Source organism: Notolepis coatsorum, assembly GCF_963971535.1.
Source record: "Notolepis coatsorum genome assembly, chromosome: 19".
Classification (NCBI taxonomy): domain Eukaryota; kingdom Metazoa; phylum Chordata; class Actinopteri; order Aulopiformes; family Paralepididae; genus Notolepis; species Notolepis coatsorum.
Window position 1 is genome coordinate 77132171 of NC_140183.1, and position 19845 is coordinate 77152015.

Here is a 19845-nt window from a genome sequence, read left to right on the forward strand (position 1 = left end):
GTGGTCGGATGAAGCGATTTACTTGGCTCCGTCTAAATTTAGTGCCCAAAGGTATTTAAGTGTAACACAGGGTGAGATATAAGGTTTCAAAGGGTGGGTGACACTGCCATCTAGCAGGATGCGGCCGGTATTGCACTTTGGCAATCTCAAAATCCTTTCCTATGGCAACACCGCGTCTCTACAATTCGTAGCCGCATTTCTGCAGACCCCTCTCTGATTGGTTGAGGCCATTTCTGCAGACCCCTCTCTGATTGGCCGAGCGCACGCATGCGCATGAGCCGCGACAAGCTCCTCTAGCCAGGAGTCGAAACTCCGTTAAGCTCCAGAGAGAGAGGCTGAAAACCCACAGTTGTTGCCCGACGGATGGGAGTTGAATCCCGGATCCGAGTTTTCTGATGAATAGCCCCAAAACATGGAGGTTGCGAACGCAATTTATACGCATGGAAGTATTGATTACGCCATAACGAATCATTAAAAAAATATACCGTTAACTGGAATATGTTGTGTGTGCCTTTACACATATGTTGGATAGGATTAATTGGTTTGTCATTAACCAATAATAAACTTTCTGAATATGATTTGGGAGGGTTATAATAGAAGAAAGACAGTGTAAACAATATAAAGTTATGTGAATAAACCGCGAAATAATAACTAATTCCTTGGTCAATAGAAGTCTCTCTGATACTTTCTGAATATGATTTGGGAGGGTTATAATAGAAGAAAGACAGTGTAAACAATATAACGTTATGTGAATAAACCGCGAAATAACAACGTTATGTTATATAATGTTACAATGTACAGTTTCTAACAGCTGGCTGTGTTGTGAAATGTGCATAACGTTATGAATAAACCGCGAAGTCGTGCGAAATAAATAACGTTATACGCGAATCTGGTAGTACATTTCTGCTTATCTTCTTGATATGATAACATTACATCCGCCTTTTACGGCGTGACGAGCTAAACCAATCAGAGAGGGGCTTCGCTCAACCAATCAGAGAGGGGTCTGCAGAAATGGAGCTCAACCAATCAGAGAGGGGTCTGCAGAAATGGAGCTCAACCAATCAGAGAGGGGTCTGCAGAAATGCGGCTACGAATTGTAGAGACACGGCAACACCGAGGTCAGTGGATGAATAATGAATAAAAATATTGAATAAAAGAAAAAACGACCAAAACCCGAGATATCTCGGGTCTGGCGCCCAGTCCCATGTGGGTTCCAAGTCATTCTTGCCTTGATACAAAAACAACCCCAGAAAGTTTTTAGTATTTTACCCGGGAAAGTTGCTCTATTGTCTATTTTGTACAGTCAAAAAAGGAAGAAATTAAATCTATCCTCAGATACGCTACTGTGTCACATAAACGAGTGACACATAAGATGTTAGCAGCATGGCATTTTAGTCAAATATAGTGACTTTCTTCAGTTTATGTGGTGCTCGACACATTTTCAGATACAATGGTAAAGCCTTAGGCTAACAACAATTACAAACAACTTCCAATGTTTGTAAAATATTATGGGGGAAAAAAAGTTGCCTTGATTGACTTTGATTGATTGACTTTGAACCCACACAGGTCAAAAACACTGGCATGGTCGTGATATGCCTTTATTTGTGAAAAATACACACTTGCGTCATTTCCCCTGCAGCTTCGCCAACAAGTTACTTCCTAAGCTTTTATTTTGGAAAAAATATCGGAAGTGAATCCTGTTATGATCGGAAAGAACGCTGTGAGCTAAGCTAAGCTAATTTGCTAAATATAAGGTAAGTCAAAGAGGTTCGCTGCGAAATATATAATTCGAATTTGATATACAGCTAAGCTAGTTACATAATATTAACCGGCAGATGAATATGTCTGTTCGTGTGTCAGGTCAAACGTACCGCATGGTCTGCATAACGTAAATGAACGAACGTTAGCTAACGCAAGGTAAACGGAAGAGTAGACTATTCCCCTAGCAGACGTCATTTGGGTACTGTTTATAAAATTATATTGTAATGACCAGTTTTTCAGAATCAGAAAGATCTTTATTGCCAAGTAGCTTTCATTCACATACAATCCAATTTGATGTGGTCGTTATTGGTGCGACATTAACGGACAGACAATAACTAAACGGACAGATAATAAAAAAAAATAGGTGGAATAAAATAAAATTGAATATACACTAAATAAAAATATAAGCACAATCGGTTTATACCTAAGTTATGTCGAAACCGATTTGCTTTTCCTTGTTCAGACATTACAAAGTCAAACACAATTCAAGTTACCATAGCGATGTCGATAGTATCAGATGATGAACAGAGCTGGATAAGTATGTATAACGTTACACCAACACGTTAAGCTATCCTACGTGTTTGGCTCCGATCAGAATAAAGACAACAACCACCAGTTAGCTAAATGTACGTTTATATCACGTGTATCTGTGTCTTCTGCCTTTATTCTGAAACGTCAGGAGGATGAGCAGCTCAGAGGAGGTGTCGTGGATCTCCTGGTTCTGTGGACTGAGGGGGAATGAGTTCTTCTGTGAGGTTAGTCTAGAGATAGATGTATTTCTTGTTCTAGTTTGCAGTATGGAGTTCTCTCTCCTGATTGTGGATAAAGTGAGAATGGGATACCAGAACATTTATTTAGTGTTTACGGCAGAGTGGAGGGACTGGGAGACCCAATGTTACTGACCAAATATATCATTCTATATCAGTGATGGCTGTCAGAATGTAGAGCTATTATTTCAACATGTAGACCACTTATTTTAACAACAAAATACCACTTACAGCACCTTTAACTGCCTCCAGGCGGGTCTCTCCCGTGTCTTTAGTGAACCTGTTCCTGACTCTGTACAGTCCCTGTAGCACACAGTCAGGTTCACACTGTTTACTCCGACTAATAGATTGATTGATTGATTGAAAACTGTATTAACAGATTGCAGAATGGGTACAGTACAGCTCAATACTAACAACTGCTAAGAGGATGCAGACCAGAAAAATACTTCTTGCTAGCTCTATTGGCAACATTTGATACATTTTTGTAACTTATTATGCAATGCTGGTCTTCGACTGCAGTGTAGGTACAGCTTAGGCTATGTGTTGTTGTGTGCTGTGAGTGAGTGGCCTTGCATTGTCTTGTTCGAGTTTATTTGTCATGTTTGAAAGCTGGCAATGCAGTTTAAAAACATTGAAATAGTTACTTGCATGCTCTCCCTAAACACAGTAATACAGTACATCCAAAAGTCAAATATATTAAAATGTACTGTGTCCTTGGTTGCAGGTAGATGAGGACTACATCCAGGACAAATTCAACCTAACAGGTCTGAATGAGCAGGTGCCCCACTATCGCCAGGCTCTGGACATGATCTTGGATCTGGAGCCAGGTGAGGTTATCGAGGAAGTAGGGCTGTAATTTGTATTCCGTCATTTACAGTACATGGCAAGATTCAGCAGGCGGACACTGTTGCCTGTGTAGACTTTGCAAAGAGCAACCGAAGTGTCAGTCCACTACGACTAAATCAAACCAAATGTATTTGTAAAGCCCAAAATCACAAGGTAATGTCCCCATGGGCTGGACATGTCTTATTTAAACAAATCAAGAAGAAACATCACAATAAATCAAGAACAAAAATCCACCATAAAATCCAAATATGCGACACTCCGACATTCCCCAATGAAGGTAAGGAAAAACTCACTAAAAACCTAGCAATAGGAAAAAAGCACCACAGGTGATGTGAAGAAGAGAACCCTTAGAAGGGCCGTTCAAGGGAGGGGGGATCCCCCTACTTGGATGTCAGTGATAATAGTGTTGCTATGGATGATTGATGGGTGGAGAATAAAACGGGTGAATAGTTGGTATGTATGTAAACTCTGTACATACATCTGATTAGCACTACACTCAGTACAGTAGTACTAATTTATATATGTATCCCCAGTACATTGTATATTACTATTGCACTTTACTGTTACATTTGCACTCTGGTTGGATGCCAAATCTATTTTCATTGTACTGTACTTGAGCTGTATAATGACAATGCATTTTAATCTAATCTAAAGTGCTTGTTTGTGTCACTGAAACAGAAATCTCCCTCTGAAATCCCACGAGGCGTGAGTTGTTACAGCTGTGGAGCATGAGAGCATACCACGAAAACGTTGTTGCGTTGAAAGCTAGCTTAGTTATCTGAAAGATAAAACCAGCGGTTTGTGTTTCGCGCATTTCCAAAAGGAGTGGAACAGACCTGTTGCGGATAAGAGTGGAGGTAATGTAATTATTACGAATGGTAACTGACAATACGCATTAAGCATCGGGTAGGCTATATATATTGCTGTGCATTATGTCCACGGAGCGAGACATAATAAAATCGGTAGTGTATGTGTGATATCTCGTTATGCTGCTGCCATGCGCTTTAAGATACGTTCTAAAACTTGATTTCCCTAAACAATTACTCAAGCACTACTCGAGTAATTCATGAGAGTACTCTATCTGGGAAAACATTACTCGTGTCCATCCCTAGTGTCTAACTAATTGGCTATACTTGCATGCTAGCTGACACCTGACTTGACACTTGACAACAACAGTGAAAATAAATCTGTCCGATCACAACTTGCCACATCTTTTTTATTTTTATTTACATGATTGCCAGAGGGATTAGGAGTTAACTAATCCCTAACTGTCTAACAGTTTTGCACTCTGTTCCAATGGAATCGTAACGCTGTTTGTTTTAATTAGAGCGTCAGATCGAATACACAAACACACCTGTGGTAATATGTAAATGTTATCTTATAACATACAAATTCAATTCATAGTCGAATGGCATTCTTGAGGACAAGGAAATACCTCATACCACCTAGAGCTGTACGGATAGTGATGCCAGGCTAGAATATCTGTACTCTCTGTCAATCGAATAAATGAAAATAAAACGTAAAAAATATAATTGCATAAAGAATGTCCTACATTTTTCTGCAGAATAAAGTAGCTGTTAAACATTTTCAATATGAAGGAGAACACTCACAACACCGTACACGGAATCGGTGAATACTCAAAACGAAGACTTGTACTTGGTCAGCAAAAAGGGGCATTGAACCCCACCCCACCTGCAGAAATGTTTCCATAAATCACAGGCTGCTGTTGATTTTAGCAATTGACCTATCTTAAACCCTGCCCTCTTATCCTTTTATTGATCCTCCAATCACAACTGTCGCTTTCATCAGACAAACTTTTGAGGATCAAGAAAAGAGGGTTTGAAATAAGTCAATTGAAATCCCTTCCGTTTCTCCTTTTTGACAGACGAGGAGCTTGAAGACAACCCTAACCAGAGTGACTTGATAGAGCAGGCAGCGGAGATGCTCTATGGACTCATCCATGCCCGCTATATCCTCACAAACAGAGGCATTGCACAGATGGTAAGCTGAGCTGACCCTCCTAAACATTCTAGGTTTTACAGTCGGGGCTTTTCCTAAAGTAAACAATGGTATAGGCCAGTAGCGGAACATATCAGACCCGGGGCGGGGCCACATGACTGGGCCCTTTAAGCCCAATAAAGCTTGACATTATATTGGGAGTCCGGGGTGGTAATCTAACGCTCACGCATAAAAAGTTGTACGCGTGACATATCGTCATGTAACTCGAGAACCGAGGCACGTATCTGGTCGATTGAGGTGGCATTCGAACGACAACAAAGATAGCTTTAATTCGGTAATTTATATGTTATGCGAAAAATGCAGCCCTGGGCCCCGTTCCCCGTACGTGGCTAACTGAGTTAGCTGGATAATCTTCAGGATAACTTGACATAAATCAGGCTTTTCGGTTCCATGAAGCAGGTTTGTCTAAATCACTATGGCAACAGATAAAAAAAATTAACCTGCTCCAGCGCAGGTTTAGTTAAAGGATAACGCCAACATTTTGGGAAATTAGCTTATTTAACATCTTCCCTGGAGTTAGACAAGAAGATACATACCTTTTTTGTCTCTGTGCGTGCATTTAGCTTAGGGAACAGTCGCTCCGTTAGCATAGCTTAGCTTCATCACTGGAAGTGAGGCGGGACAGTACCCTGACGTTCCCTGACAGGTTTGTTGATATTTCCTTCAAAGGATCTGAACCGATTGAAGTTTATGGATACCATGACTTAAAATCCTCTTACCTTGACGATTAAAAGCCTCCCCAATTTAGAAAACAGTAATCCAATGGCTGGTATTGATAATATACTACTACCTACTGGACGCTCGGAGCTAACCGGAGCTAACGCAGAACAGGATGTGTAAAGTAAATATAATGACTTCCTTTCTGGGGTTTTCAAAATAAAAGTGCAACGTTTATAGCAGCGGAAAACGTTTATTTTGTACATTATCTAACGTTAACACGAACCTAAACTAACTTTAGGTTAGTTGTAACGTTAGTTTAGGTTCGTGTTAACGTTAGATAATGTACAAAATAAACATTTTCCGCTGCTATAAACGTTGCACTTTTATTTTGAAAACCCCAGAAAGGAAGTCATTATATTTGCTTTACACATCCTGTTCTGCGTTAGCTCCGAGCGTCCAGTAGGTAGTAGTATATTATCAATACCAGCCATTAGATACTCGTTGGGCTTGTTTTTATCTACTTATTCTGAAAGAGTTGAAATAATTATTTTCGCTAGCAAGATCTTTCGATTATTCATTCCATTAAGCCTACTGCCTATAGATATGCATTTAACCAGCTCTCCACATTGTTTTTCAGTTTGGCTGGTCGTCCGCAGTAATACACATTGGCCGTATTACGGGGAGGGAAAACTGAAGGGTGGGGATCGAACGTTGTGAACAAGCGACTCCTACAAGTCGGTTGGTGCGCCTGCGCAGTAGAATCAGGAAGTGTCGGGGGCAGCGTGAGCCTCCCACGCGTTACTCCTCGACACTGAGAGATCGAGCTGCGCAGGTGAAAAGATGCGACTGCTGTTACCTCAAGTACCGGAGGGGACTTGTGCTATGTATGACTTAGTCCACATTGCAGCCGGCTTGTGGGAGGCAAGAAACAGCGTTCGTGACAGGGGAGGGTTGAATTGGATGATACGAAATTGGGATGGGAGAAAATATGGAAAAATGGGAGAAAAAGTGGATAAAAAAAAAATATATATATGCATTTAACTTGTCTGCGATATCTTCTTGTTAGAAAATCATGGTTTTCGGGGATCGACACCTCCCCCTTTTCAGGTAAAACGGCCACACGCAATTATCCTGATTACTGAAGTCTGGTTCGATAAAGTAACATATAGGACACTATAAACATAAGTAACATATGGGACACAATGTACATACACTATACAGGACTATATATACCAGGGGTGGGCAATTATTTTCCCCAGGGGGCCGAATGAGCAACTGAAAATATGTTGGAGGGCCGGGCCAAAATTCCAAACTCAATTATGCATAATATACATTTTATTTCTATATAAAAAGCAGTAAATGGCATTGTTTTGACCCCTGGTAAGAGTGTATGTTATTATTTGGCAATTAAAAGGTGAGGTTAGCTTTCAAAAATATCATTTATTCAAATAGAATTTATTTCCAAAATGATAAACAAAATGTGAAACATTAATAACAAAGGGCATTTTGAGTTTCATATACTATTGAAACAAGGATTTTCTTAGCTTTCTAAAGACATCACATCATCTTATAGCAAAAATAAACATGACATGTCACTGAACTGTGTAAAGAAAAGTGTCCCAGTTTGTAGCCTTTTTTACTTTACATGCCTATATTAAACATTTAATGTTTTGTGCAAAAAAAAGAAAAAAAATATCAAGTGTCCCATTTCACTTGTTATATTTCCACATTTTAGTGATCTTCAGTTCTTTTTTTTCATTCAGTGTGAGAAATCCAGTCTCTGTTGAGCTTTAACAAGTCCATCAAAGTCAGGTTGCATGTCTGAGGTGGAGATGCGAAGCACAGCTGCCAGATGTTCATCAGTGAGAGAGGATCTGTACCTGGACTTGGTAAACGTCATGACTGAGAATGTCTGTTCACATATGTAGGTGGATCCAAAGAGAACCAACATCTTCTGAGCATGTCTCCTCATGTTTGGAAAGTTCTCCTCCTTGAGAGCAGAGTAGAACTCTAGCAGTGATGCTGACATAAAGTGCTCTTTCAGTAGTGAATCAGACTGCAGGTCAATGAGTTCAAGCTGAACAACTATCAACACTGCAGGTAAAGGGAGAGGAAACCAGCTGCATTTCATCCTCAACCTTTTTGAAATCTTGAAAACGCCTTGAAAATTCATCATGCAGTGCTCCCAACATGGATGAGTACCTGTGCCGGTGATCAGCTGATGGTTTGATTTCTTTCAGGGTTTTCATGTGTTTGAGATTGTTGCTGCCTAGTTGCCTTGAAATTAATTGCAACTTTGTCATGAAGGCTTTCACATGGCTATGCATTTCATGAGCAAAAATGCCCTTGCCCTGCAGTTGTGTGTTCAGTAGGGATGGGTACCGTTCACATTTGAACCGATACGGTACCGGTACCCAACGGTACCTTTTTTCTGTACTTTAGTCTCTAAAAATTGAATCTACCTACCTCAGTTGTGAAAAAAAAATCCAAACTTCAAATAACCACACTTTCGACGGTTTTCGGCTTGCCCCGACTGCTTTGTTGTTGAATCAAGTCAAATCCTAGGTAAGCGTATATTGTGCGTGTGAATGTTGACGTAATTTTTTTTTTAATTATTATTATTATCATGTAATCTTTCGCGGGCCGGTCAGAATCATCCCCGCGGGCCGTACAATGCCCAGGTCTGATATATACAGTATAAACACTGGCTAATTTTTTTTGTATGTATGATTGAAATAAATATAGAACTTAGTGCAAATCTTTTTTATTTTTTGCAGAAGTGGTACATACTAGTAAGTATAACTAATAAATAATGGCAGTAGAATACAATAATGGCAGTAAAGTGGCAGTGAGATGATAGATATGGCAGTAAACTAATATAATGTAAATTAAAATAATGTCAGTAAAAGAAAAAAAAGCGTTGTGAGTGGAGTGATGTCACCCGCAATGAGTAGTGCTTTGCGTGCCAGGCGTGTATTGTAGATGTCCTAGAGGGAGGGGAGGGGGGCACCAACGATCCTCTCAGCTGTTCTGACCATGCCCTACAGGGTCTTGCAGCAGGATGCTGTGCAGCCGCCGTACCACGCGGTTATGCAGCTGGTCAGGAGGCTCTCGATGGTGCCCCGGTAGAAGGAGCACAGGATGGGCACTGAGGCTCCAGCTCTTCTCAGTTTGCAGAGGAAGTAGACGCGCTGTTGAGCTTTCTTCACCAGTGATGCAGTGTTGGTGTTCCAGGAGAGGTCCTATGTGATGTGCACACCCAGGAATTTGGTGCTGCTCACTCTCTCCACCACTCTCTCCACCGTTGATGTCAGTTGAGGGTGCTGGGTGTGTGCTCTCCGGAAGTCGACAGTTTTCATTTATATGATTGCCGGATATATATGTATTACGTATATTATATATATATATATATATATATTTTTTTTTGCAGTGAAAGCTTGGGACTAGCTTAGAAACAGAAATATCATTGTCTAATATGCGATGCCTGGTCTTCTATTCCTCTGTGTTTGAGGCTGACATGTGAGTGGATTTTGACTCCCGCTCCTTCCCACTCCCACAGAAATAATCCCATCCCAATCCCAAATGAGAGTTTCGAAAAAATCCCACTCCCTCAGAGGACTGATCCCAATCCCGTCCCAATCTTTTATAGAATCCCACTCCCATCCCACTCCCGTTTACCAATCCTGCTCCGTTCTTCTTCCTCAGTATAAAATATGCTGTACATGGGTCACATCATGTCTGTGGGTCACGTTAACTTTTTTTGCACATAGCACTGGTGCTACAGAGGTTGATAGTTTTTTAGCACAGGCCAAAATCTTGTAGCACAAGTATAAAACGTTATATTTGTAACAGTCACAAATGTGCCTATTGTTTTGTGTTATTTAGTTGCAGTGCCATGTTTTGCTGTCATTTTCATGCTGACAAGTTGACATCACACAGCCAGACACGTTACGTGTAAGGAATTATGGGATTTGGTGTTGGATGTATGGACTCTACTAGGGGTGGGAATCACCAGTTTCATCACGATACGATACGATATTTGCCAATATCACAAAGTCTGCCACGATACGATACGATGCAGGTGCCTGCAATCGATATGAGACGATATCATAAGCCCATTCAACACAATCCGTAACATTTAGATCAACTAAAAAAAGGTAACAAAAATATAATTTGGAAGAAAAAAATGTAGCTCTTCCAGACATTTAAATGAAAAACAATCTATTGTTTTAATACAAATAGACCTCCTGTTCACTGTAAAGTGCCACGTTTTGATATATTGAGCTTTAAACTTGAAATAACTTTTTGGAACTCACAACACACAACCTAAAACCCCTCCCTACCTCCCTCTCCCAAACAGTTCCTTTTTTTTTATGTTGCATGATTATGTATACATTTATTATGTATTATATTTGTTATGTTTAAATATCAACATTATCTGGCCATCCTCAGTAAATACTATCAAACTCCTTTGACCTCACCTACTTAAAAATCATTGACGTAGAGAGAGGGACAGACAGAGAGAGGCTGAGGCTCCCCCGCCCCCTCCCTTTCCTCACTGTTTTCTCTGCCTCTGACTCGGGTTAGCTTAGTTTAGTTACCGGTAGCAGCTAACTAGTTAGTTTTGGTGAGGAATCGGATGCAAAGCATGTAAGATGCATTGGAAGCGTTGCAGGGAAAAACAGGCAGGGACTTATTTCCTGGTCGCAAAATGCACACTCTAACATAACATAGCACGCTGTTGTTGTTGGGCTGCCGGAGCTGCGCTTGGGAGGAAATGCCACAGGATTTTCAAAATAAGAGTATCGATATGAACCGAACGTTGCTAGCTGCCGGAGCCATAGATATTATGGCTGGAGCTGTGCTTGGGCGGAAATGAGACTTGCCACAGGATTTTCAAAATAAGAGTATCGATATGAACCGAATGCCTATCGCACGGGTGCTAGTGCAGTAAATTCATTCATCGCACAGACTGATTTTTTCATAGCACGCTGTACAGCCCTGATGTCTGCCTTAGTTAAATATAAAACCACCAAACATTTACATTAGTGATGCACCAATGTATCACTCCCGTCCAAATCCTGTTGATTTTGTTGTCATAGTTCCCACTCCCTTCTGCTCCCGTTGACTTTTACTACCGGTCCTGCCCAATCACGGGATTCAAAGTGAAATTGACTCCCATCCCGTGGGAATCCCGTGGGACCCACGGGAATCCCGAAAAGTGTGTATGTGTGCATGTTCGTGTTCAATGTTAAACTATTGTGTAACCTTATACACTACTTCAATAAATAACTTGTGTTTGCTATTTTAATGAAATTATGTTTTTAAGTTGCCGGAAAGCAAATAGCTTTTTTTATTGCAAATATTTTTGGCCTCAGCCCCCCTCTAAGACCACCCCCTAGTTCAGACTCAGCACCATCTCGTTTGAAAGGCCTCGGAAAAGCCCTGATCTATTTATATGATTTCTACTAGTCACTATATGCTTCATGACATGCACTGCCAATGCTTAACTGAATGTATTGTTCTTCCCTAGTTGGAAAAGTATCAACAAGGTGATTTTGGTTATTGCCCAAGAGTCTATTGTGAGAATCAGCCTATGCTTCCGATCGGTAAGTCTGGCTCTGTTCATTCCCTTAAATCACTTTTGTTCTTTGGCCTAAATCTGCCCAGTTTATAATGTACTCAATGTATTGTAATATGTAAGCCCCTGCTCTCCGTTACCTCTCATCCTGTATAGGTTTGTCGGACATCCCAGGAGAAGCTATGGTGAAACTGTATTGTCCAAAGTGCATGGATGTGTACACTCCCAAATCCTCCCGGCACCACCACACAGATGGGGCTTACTTTGGGACGGGTTTCCCCCACATGCTCTTCATGGTGCACCCGGAGTATCGGTCAAAACGACCAGCCAACCAGTTTGTGCCAAGGTTAGTTTTGCTTATTCTATCTCGGATCTCACTTGTTGCTTTAATAGATATACTGACAATGTGTTTTTTATAGTGCCGTCAATAGATTAAAAAAAATTAACTAAAGGCGGCTAAGTGGCGCAGTGGGCAAGGCGCTCGCCACTAATGCAGGAGATGCTGGGTTCGGCATTGCTACCAGCTTGGCTGGTCGTTCATACTAATACAATTGGCTGTATTACGGGGTGGCAAGCTGGTGGGTGGGGATCGGACGTTGTGGACAGCGACTCCTACAGGTCGGTTGGTGCGCCTGCGCAGCAGAATCGGGAAGCAACGAGGGCGGCGTGTCCCTCCCACGCAGACCCTCGCCGCTGAGAGATCGCGCTGTTCAGGTGAAAAGATGCGACAGCTGCCTCCTCGTGTACCGGAGGGGACACGTGATGCAAGGCTTAGTCCACATTGCAGCCGACCTGTGGGAGGCATGGCCTAACAGCGTTCGAGACAGGGGAGGGTAGAATTGGACAATACGAAATTGGGATGGGAGAAAAATTGAAAAAATGGGAAAAAAAAGTAGATACAAAAAAAAAATTAATTAACTAATTAATCTCACAATTTTCTGTAATTAATCTAGATTAAAAATAGCATTTTTCTACTTAAAACCAAAGTTTGTAACAGATATTTACTTGAGTAAAATCATGGAATTAATGTAAAATCAACACAAAGAAAGTATATTTAGATTCAAAGACTATTTTAATAGCTTTTTTTGAATACAGTTTCTCTCCTGTGAAATACAAATGTTCAACAAAACCATCAACATTGACTCAGCTAGACCTCTTTCTTATATCCGCGGCGCTAAGATTGAAGATTTTTCATTCCATAGATTAATCTAGATTAATTTATTTTAATGCTTTAAATAATTGAAATTAATCTCAAATTAAAGCATTAACTTGACAGCCCTAGTTTTTTTTCCAATATACCGTCAGCAACCCACTGAAACATTGTGTTTTGTTTTTATCAACTACTAGCATGAATCTTCAGTGATAATCTCCCCTATCACAGCCTTGATTTGTCAACTACTAGCATGAATCTTCAGTGATAATCTCCCCTATCACAGCCTTGATTTGTCAACTACTAGCATGAATCTTTAACAGTGATAATCTCCCCTATCACAGCCTTGATTTGTCAACTACTAGCATGCATCTTCAGTGATAATCACCCCCATGACAACCTTAACCACAGTTACCTTAACTAACCATAACTTGCTATCTTAACACATTGGTTGCCAAGAACGAGTTACGCCGTTTTTGCCCGCCATGCGTTGAACGCCAAGAACGACTTACGCCGTTTTTGGGATCAATATTTCATTTTTTCGCCATGGCATTCATAATTCATCCAGCCAACCAGGGGAGGAAATTAGGCCACTTTACTCGCCAATTGCGAGTATTTTTTACGTTTGGCGAGTAATTCATGAAGAGCACTTGCCAGTCTGGCGAGTACTAGTAATTACAAAACAAAACAAAAAAATCATTCTGCAATCTGCTGATTCGCTCACTGACACAAACCGAACTCTGACTCCCCCCTTGATTCCTCCCATTTGCGCCACATAATAATCAGACCATAACCAATGAACATCATCGTTGTACAGATGCGCTCTAAGCTCCTCCAATGAACACTCGTTTTCTAGAAGATGCCGCCCATCTAGGGGAAGTGGACAGACCAAGACCACTGACTGCGCGCAGACCTACAAACTCCTGCCACCGGCAGCCGGCTTGACAACGTAGACAAACTTACAAAAACACATGAGTGGATGAAAATAATTGCATGTAGAGTCGTCGCTTTCGGATATCGGTGCGGTCTGACATGGGGGCGAACAACAGCACGCGACGCGTCTCCTTCGAGTCGGATGAGAATGACAAGTCAACAACATTAGCCGGCTAGCTACCTAGCATGTAACAAGCTACCATAACGCGCATTCAACATAGTGGACTATACTGAGCGGCTTTGCTTAAATGCAGCAGAGTGACATTTTATTATTACCGGGTTTCCCAGCATATCACCACTCGCCCATATGCCCTTCACAACGGTGATGTTGTCATATTTGGCATTCAGAATACACCCGCTGAACCCCTAGCGTTGTCGATTCGGTTCCAATGTATTGTCATCTTACAGCACAAGTACAGTACAACCAGAATACATTTGGCATACAACCAGAGTGCAAATGTATCAAGTCAAGTTCAAGTTGTTTTATTTAGCTATTACATTACAGTGAAATGCTTGGTTCTTTCACTGCCCAACCCAGTATTGATTGAAAACTTTATTAACAGATTGCAGAATGGGTACAATACAGTACAGCTCAATACACACAATTGTTAAGGGGATGCAGACCAGAGAAGGACTTTAGTCTTGTTTACATCAGGGTCCCCCATTTCAGTCCTGTTTGCTTAATGCCTTGTCCACTTCCTCCACACTCCAATATGTTATGATGAATTGAAAATGGGGGACCCTGATGTAAACAAGACGAAAGTCTTTCTCTGATCTGCATCCCCTTAACAATTGTATGTATTGAACTGTACTGTACCTAGGGGTGGGACGATACATCGATCCAGATCGATACATCGATGTAATTATCAACAATCGAATCGGATCGATGCGATGTAATAAGATCGATTCATATCGATACTCTTATTTTGAAAATCCTGTGGCGAGTCTCATATCTGCCCAAGAACAACAGCAGTAGCTCCGTGTGTGTAGATGTTACAGCATAGCATTCTCCCTTTCTGTGTGTGTGTGTGTGTGCGCGCGTCTTTAGAAAGACAAGATGAGGTCAGAGGAGTTTGATGTTTAAATGTTATTTAAACATAAACAATATAATACATAATAAATGTAGGCCTATACATGATCATGCAACATCAACAAATTGTTGTAGGAACGGTTTGGGAGAGGGAGGTTGTGAGTTTTGAGCTTAAAGTTTAAAGCTCAATATATAAAAACGTGGCACTTTACAGTGAACAGGAGGTCTATTTGTATTAAAAACAATAGATTGATTTTCCTTTAAATGTCTGGAAGAGCTCAAAAATACAAATGTCAAATGATATTTTCATTACCTTTTTTTTGTTGATCTAAATGTTACCGATTGTGTTAAATGGGCATATGATATCATCTCATATCGATCGCAGGCACCTGAATCTAATCGTATCGTATTGTATCGTGAGAGACTTTGTGATATCGGCAAATATCGTATCGTTGTCCAAAGAATCGATATCATATCGTATCATGATGAAACTGGCGATTCCCACCCCTAACTGTACCCATTCTGCAATCTGTTAATACACTTTTCAATCAATCAATCCCTTCAACCCTGCTCCTGTCAAACCTGCTCTTTCCATTCCCTCCATCATGTCCCCCCTTTCTGATGAATATTTCCTGCACTTAAGAGTCAGACACACATTCCTAGTAGTTGAGCTGTGATGAATGAGAACTTTATTTAACAGATTGCAGAATGGGTACAGTACAGTACGGCTCAATACATGCAATTGTTAAGGGGATGCAGACCAGAGAAAGACTTTCGTCTTGTTTACATCAGGGTCCCCCATTTTCAATTCATCATTCAGTATAACCTAGACCAGCCCAACCCAGCATCTTTCACTGCCCAGTTCAGCCCAACCCAGTCCAGAATAGTTCCCTCTTTCATGTTAATATGTGATTTAATGATGTAATATTTTGAAGAGTAGAGACAGTGTGATTAATTTACTATGATTGAAAATCAATTTAGACGAAGACGTTTTTTTTGTCTGGTAAAAAATCTATTTGGCTGGTAAAAAAAATCAGATACCCGCCAGTTGGCTGGTAAGCCAAAAAGTTAGTTTCCTCCCCTGCAGCCAACCTCCGGACTGCAGCGGGACCCTGTATGAGATTGCAACGCCTCAATACCGCCGCCTGGTGGATGGTCGGGCGAGTTACACTCTCGCCAAAACCAGAAGTGCCGATCTGTGCGTCGAGGAAATCCCTCCGGCAGTGATATCTTGTTACGTGGATCCAGACAAACACTATAGTGCATTTGGATCGCTTTCTAAACTTAATAATCGATATATGATTTCGGCGTTTATTGCGCCATACAAACCGGAAATGGATCTAGGAGATCGGCGTCAAATAATTGGGATCTTTTTCCTCCAGTCTCATCGGCGAACGGTAAGAGGACAGTAACGTTATTTTCAGCCCGATTGTTTATTCATTTCACTGCAAACCATCTGATATAATATATCAACCCATACTAAATAAAGCCGTTACTGATGATCAAGGAATTATAAACGACCCCCCCCTTTCCTTCACGCATGATGAAGCATAATGTATACCGATCATATACATTTGAATTTTTTAATATAGCGCGTATAGGAAAGAAACGCCAATCGATAATTATCATATGCGTCAGGGCCTATAACTCGTTTTTGGAATTACAGCAGAAAAGCTTAAAACATACTTATATTCTAGACGGTATTAACACAGCAATGTATGAATGAAAAAATATAACGTTCCCACATACTGAATGATAGATAATCGATGTTGAATGGGCCATAGTAATGTCAATAATATTTCATAGCAATACAATTTAAAAAGTTATAGCCCTGCAAAGAAGGTAAACATCTCCATAGGCTTTCAACAGTGGCAGACTGGGTACAATGATGGGCACAACCGCCGGCGCCCAATGTGTTAATGTTAAAACAAACCATCATCATAGTATTGCTGTATTTGTATCAGGGTGGGTGACTTGGTCTAGTGGTGAGAGCACTCGCCTCCCACCACAAGCATTGTTAGTTTGTCTCCCGGTCGTGCTGTTTTGTGCACACAAAAAAAATTATACATTATGTATTCTTTCCTGTGGCCGAGATTAGTACTTTATTTACGTTTTCTGATGAGACCATGTTGCCTATTTGCATCAAACATGATGCAGTTTTATGTCATTCGGCCACATGGTGGCAGTATTCACAAAAATCCCATAATGGAGACATGAACCTTGCCACACGGATATATTATTGTGCCAATGCCTCAACAATTTCACACTAATCGGCCAGATGGTGGCGCATAATCAAAGGTTAAAATGTACAACTTGAGGAGCGGCCGGGTAGCGCAGCGGACTAAGCGTTAGGGGTGGGAATCACCAGTTTCATCACGATACGATATCGATTCTTTGGTCAACGATACGATATTTTCCGATATCACAGTCTGCCACGATACGATTCGATTCGGGTGCCTGCGATCGATATGAGACGATATTATATGCCCATTTAACACAATCGGTAACATTTAAATCAACAAAAAAAAAAGGCAATGGAAATATCATTTGACATTTTTATTTTTGAGCTCTTCCAGACATTTAAATTATCTGACATCTGGCGCTGTCTCGAGAATGCAGTCCCAGTCCCCACTTCTCTCTGCCTATGGCTCTGGGTTAGCTTGTTGTTAGCTTACGCTAACGTAACATTAATTTCGATCTTTAACGTGATGTGGGCATAATGGAATGGCGAGGATTGCAAAGCAGGTTAGATGCATTTGACCCGTTGCGGAATAAAACAGCAGGGACATGTTTTGGGTCGCAGAATAGGCACACTAGACTTGCTCTAGTGACGCTCTAGACGCTACTGCTGTGTCCTCTTGATCCGAGCCGAGCGGATACGACACTCCATGGGATTTTCAAAATAAGAGTATCGCAATATGAATCGATCTTTTTACGTTGCATCGATCCTATTTGATTATTGATAATAGATCGATATATCGATCTGGATCGATGTATCGTCCCACCCCTACTAAGCGTATGTCTACCACCACAGAGACAGTGGGATCGAATCCAGCTGTGGTGCTTCCGGGTTGGCCGACCGTCCATACTAACACAATTGGCAGTGTTAGCGGGTGGGAAACCTGGCGAGGGTGGGTCCTGGTCGTTGTAAACAGCGACTCCTACAGTTCGGTCGGGGCGCCTGCACAGCAAGGGAAGGAGAGGTAGTGTGACCTTCCACACGTTAGGTAGTGTGACCTTCCACACATTACACTCTCCCAGTGAGAGTCCGCGCTGCCAGGTGAAAAGAAGCTGTGGGCTGGGTACACATGTGTCGGAGGAAGCATGTGATAGTCTCCGCCCTCCCGGACCGACGGTAGGGGGTAGAGTGCGCAACGACCAGGAAGGGGATTGGGAATTGGCATAACGACTAACATTGGGATGGGAGAAAAACGGAAAAAGAAGGGGGAAAAAGATAATAAAAATGTACAACTTGGACAAGACATAACTAAGTCTGATTTACACAAGACTTGGTAAAAGAATTTCCGGCTATCCTCGGTCGACAACGGTGCCACTAAGTAACAGCATAGATATAATGGCTACAGTGCTCTGTTGAAGCACACATCGAGGCAGCAAGTAATGGTGAGAACAGGCCAGATTCATTACGTCATCATGAATTATGTGCTTGTTTTGCCATCAAATAATTTATCCCCCACTGATTTATCAGTATCATATTGATGAGAATATCATCCTCAACCTTTTAATGCCATAACAAACCCCATAGAAAGTGACTGTTTGAATGTTCCTTCTCAGGCTCTACGGTTTCAAGATCCACCCCATGGCCTATCAGCTTCAGCTCCAGGCTGCTTCCAGCTTCAAAAGTCCAGTGAAGACAATTCGCTAAGAGCTTCACTTTGTCTTTAAGACGAGAGGACACAGACGTTTTATGTTTACTACTTGGTTGATACAATGGAGTATGTGATAAATAAAGGCTTGTACAGACGAACCCATTACAATGTAGATAGATACACGTTCTTTTTCAGACACATCCAGACATTTCCTCACGTTACGAAAAGCCTTTGGTCTCCCCCGATTCTAGCCATTATCCTCTCAAGGATCAGCGTCCTTTATCTGGGTTCTGATGGCGAACACACTTACAACAGGCGGTCGGATGCATCAGGACTGACGGCAGGGCTGCCTTTAACAATAATGCTGTGGAAATACTACATGGTTAAATGGTAAGAGATGGCGTCTAACAGCGACCGGAGAGCAGACTGTGTGTTGGAACTGCTTCTGTCGGGGCAAGGGGCACCTTGCCCGATACGTCGGGCTGAATAGCATTCAGTTTAAGGGAGTAGTGATCGGCGATTCAGGGCCAACGTTAACAGACAACACATGATCAGGTACTGTTCCTGGGAGACTAAAAGCACCAGATAAAGACTGGGTGTTTACTGGCCCTGTTCACACGGCGGCCATCTTGCTCTTAAGTCATGCTCGGGGTGGGAACAGGGTGCAGGGGAATCCCAACCTGAGCATGACCCACCAGGGCGGCTGGGAAGCCTGTGGGGTGTGTCCTGGTCGTTGTAAAACTGCGACTCCTACTGGTCGGTCGGGGTGCCTGTTCAGCAGGGAGGGGATCAGGGGGAGATGGCATGAACCTCCGCACGTGTTACGCTCCCCCAGTGAAACTCCTCGCTGTCAAGTGAAAAGAAGCGGCTGGCAACTCCACATGTATCGGAGGAGGCATGTGGTAGTTCTACACTCTCCCCAGGCCGACAGTGGGGCAATGCGTGCAACGACCAGGAAGGGAATTGGCATAATGACTAAATTGGGATGGGTGAAAAATACAGAAAAGCCCAAAAATTAAATAAAGGCCACTGTGTGAATTATGGTCAATGCTTCACTGTCGATTCACCCTCAACACCCAACATCATTCTCTACTTGCACCTAATGTTTACATTACTGTACTAGTATCTAGAAACATGTTAAGTTTTCCTGTCTTGAGTTCTTTTGTATTTATTCTGTGTCGATTTGGTTTTATAAAGAAAATGTGCGGCTGCGTCCAATTGAACCTTTTGGATGGCATTAAATTTTTTTTTTCTTACAAATACCAGAATCC

The 19845-nt window shown here is 41.7% G+C and overlaps 1 protein-coding gene across 1 annotated transcript; it reads left to right on the forward strand.

Annotated features, from left to right (window-relative positions):
* The first annotated feature begins 1692 nt into the window (after positions 1-1692).
* LOC311245838 (casein kinase II subunit beta-like) lies at positions 1693-19828 on the forward strand. The gene is made up of 7 exons (XM_084335841.1): positions 1693-1754; positions 2441-2516; positions 3253-3355; positions 5260-5375; positions 11587-11662; positions 11791-11980; positions 18540-19828. The coding sequence occupies exons 2-7, from the start codon at positions 2445-2447 to the stop codon at positions 18628-18630; spliced, it is 648 nt and encodes a 215-aa protein (XP_084191967.1). The 5' UTR covers positions 1693-1754; positions 2441-2444; the 3' UTR covers positions 18631-19828.
* The last annotated feature ends 17 nt before the right edge of the window (positions 19829-19845 follow it).

Excerpts from the sequence above, each read along its gene's own strand:
- LOC311245838 (XM_084335841.1), top strand. The coding sequence starts at position 2,445 with ATGAGCAGCTCAGAGGAGGTGTCGTGGATCTCCTGGTTCTGTGGACTG. Across the intron at positions 11,663-11,790 it reads TCAGCCTATGCTTCCGATCG|GTTTGTCGGACATCCCAGGA; the intron begins GTAAGTCTGGCT and ends CATCCTGTATAG. Across the intron at positions 11,981-18,539 it reads GCCAACCAGTTTGTGCCAAG|GCTCTACGGTTTCAAGATCC; the intron begins GTTAGTTTTGCT and ends GTTCCTTCTCAG.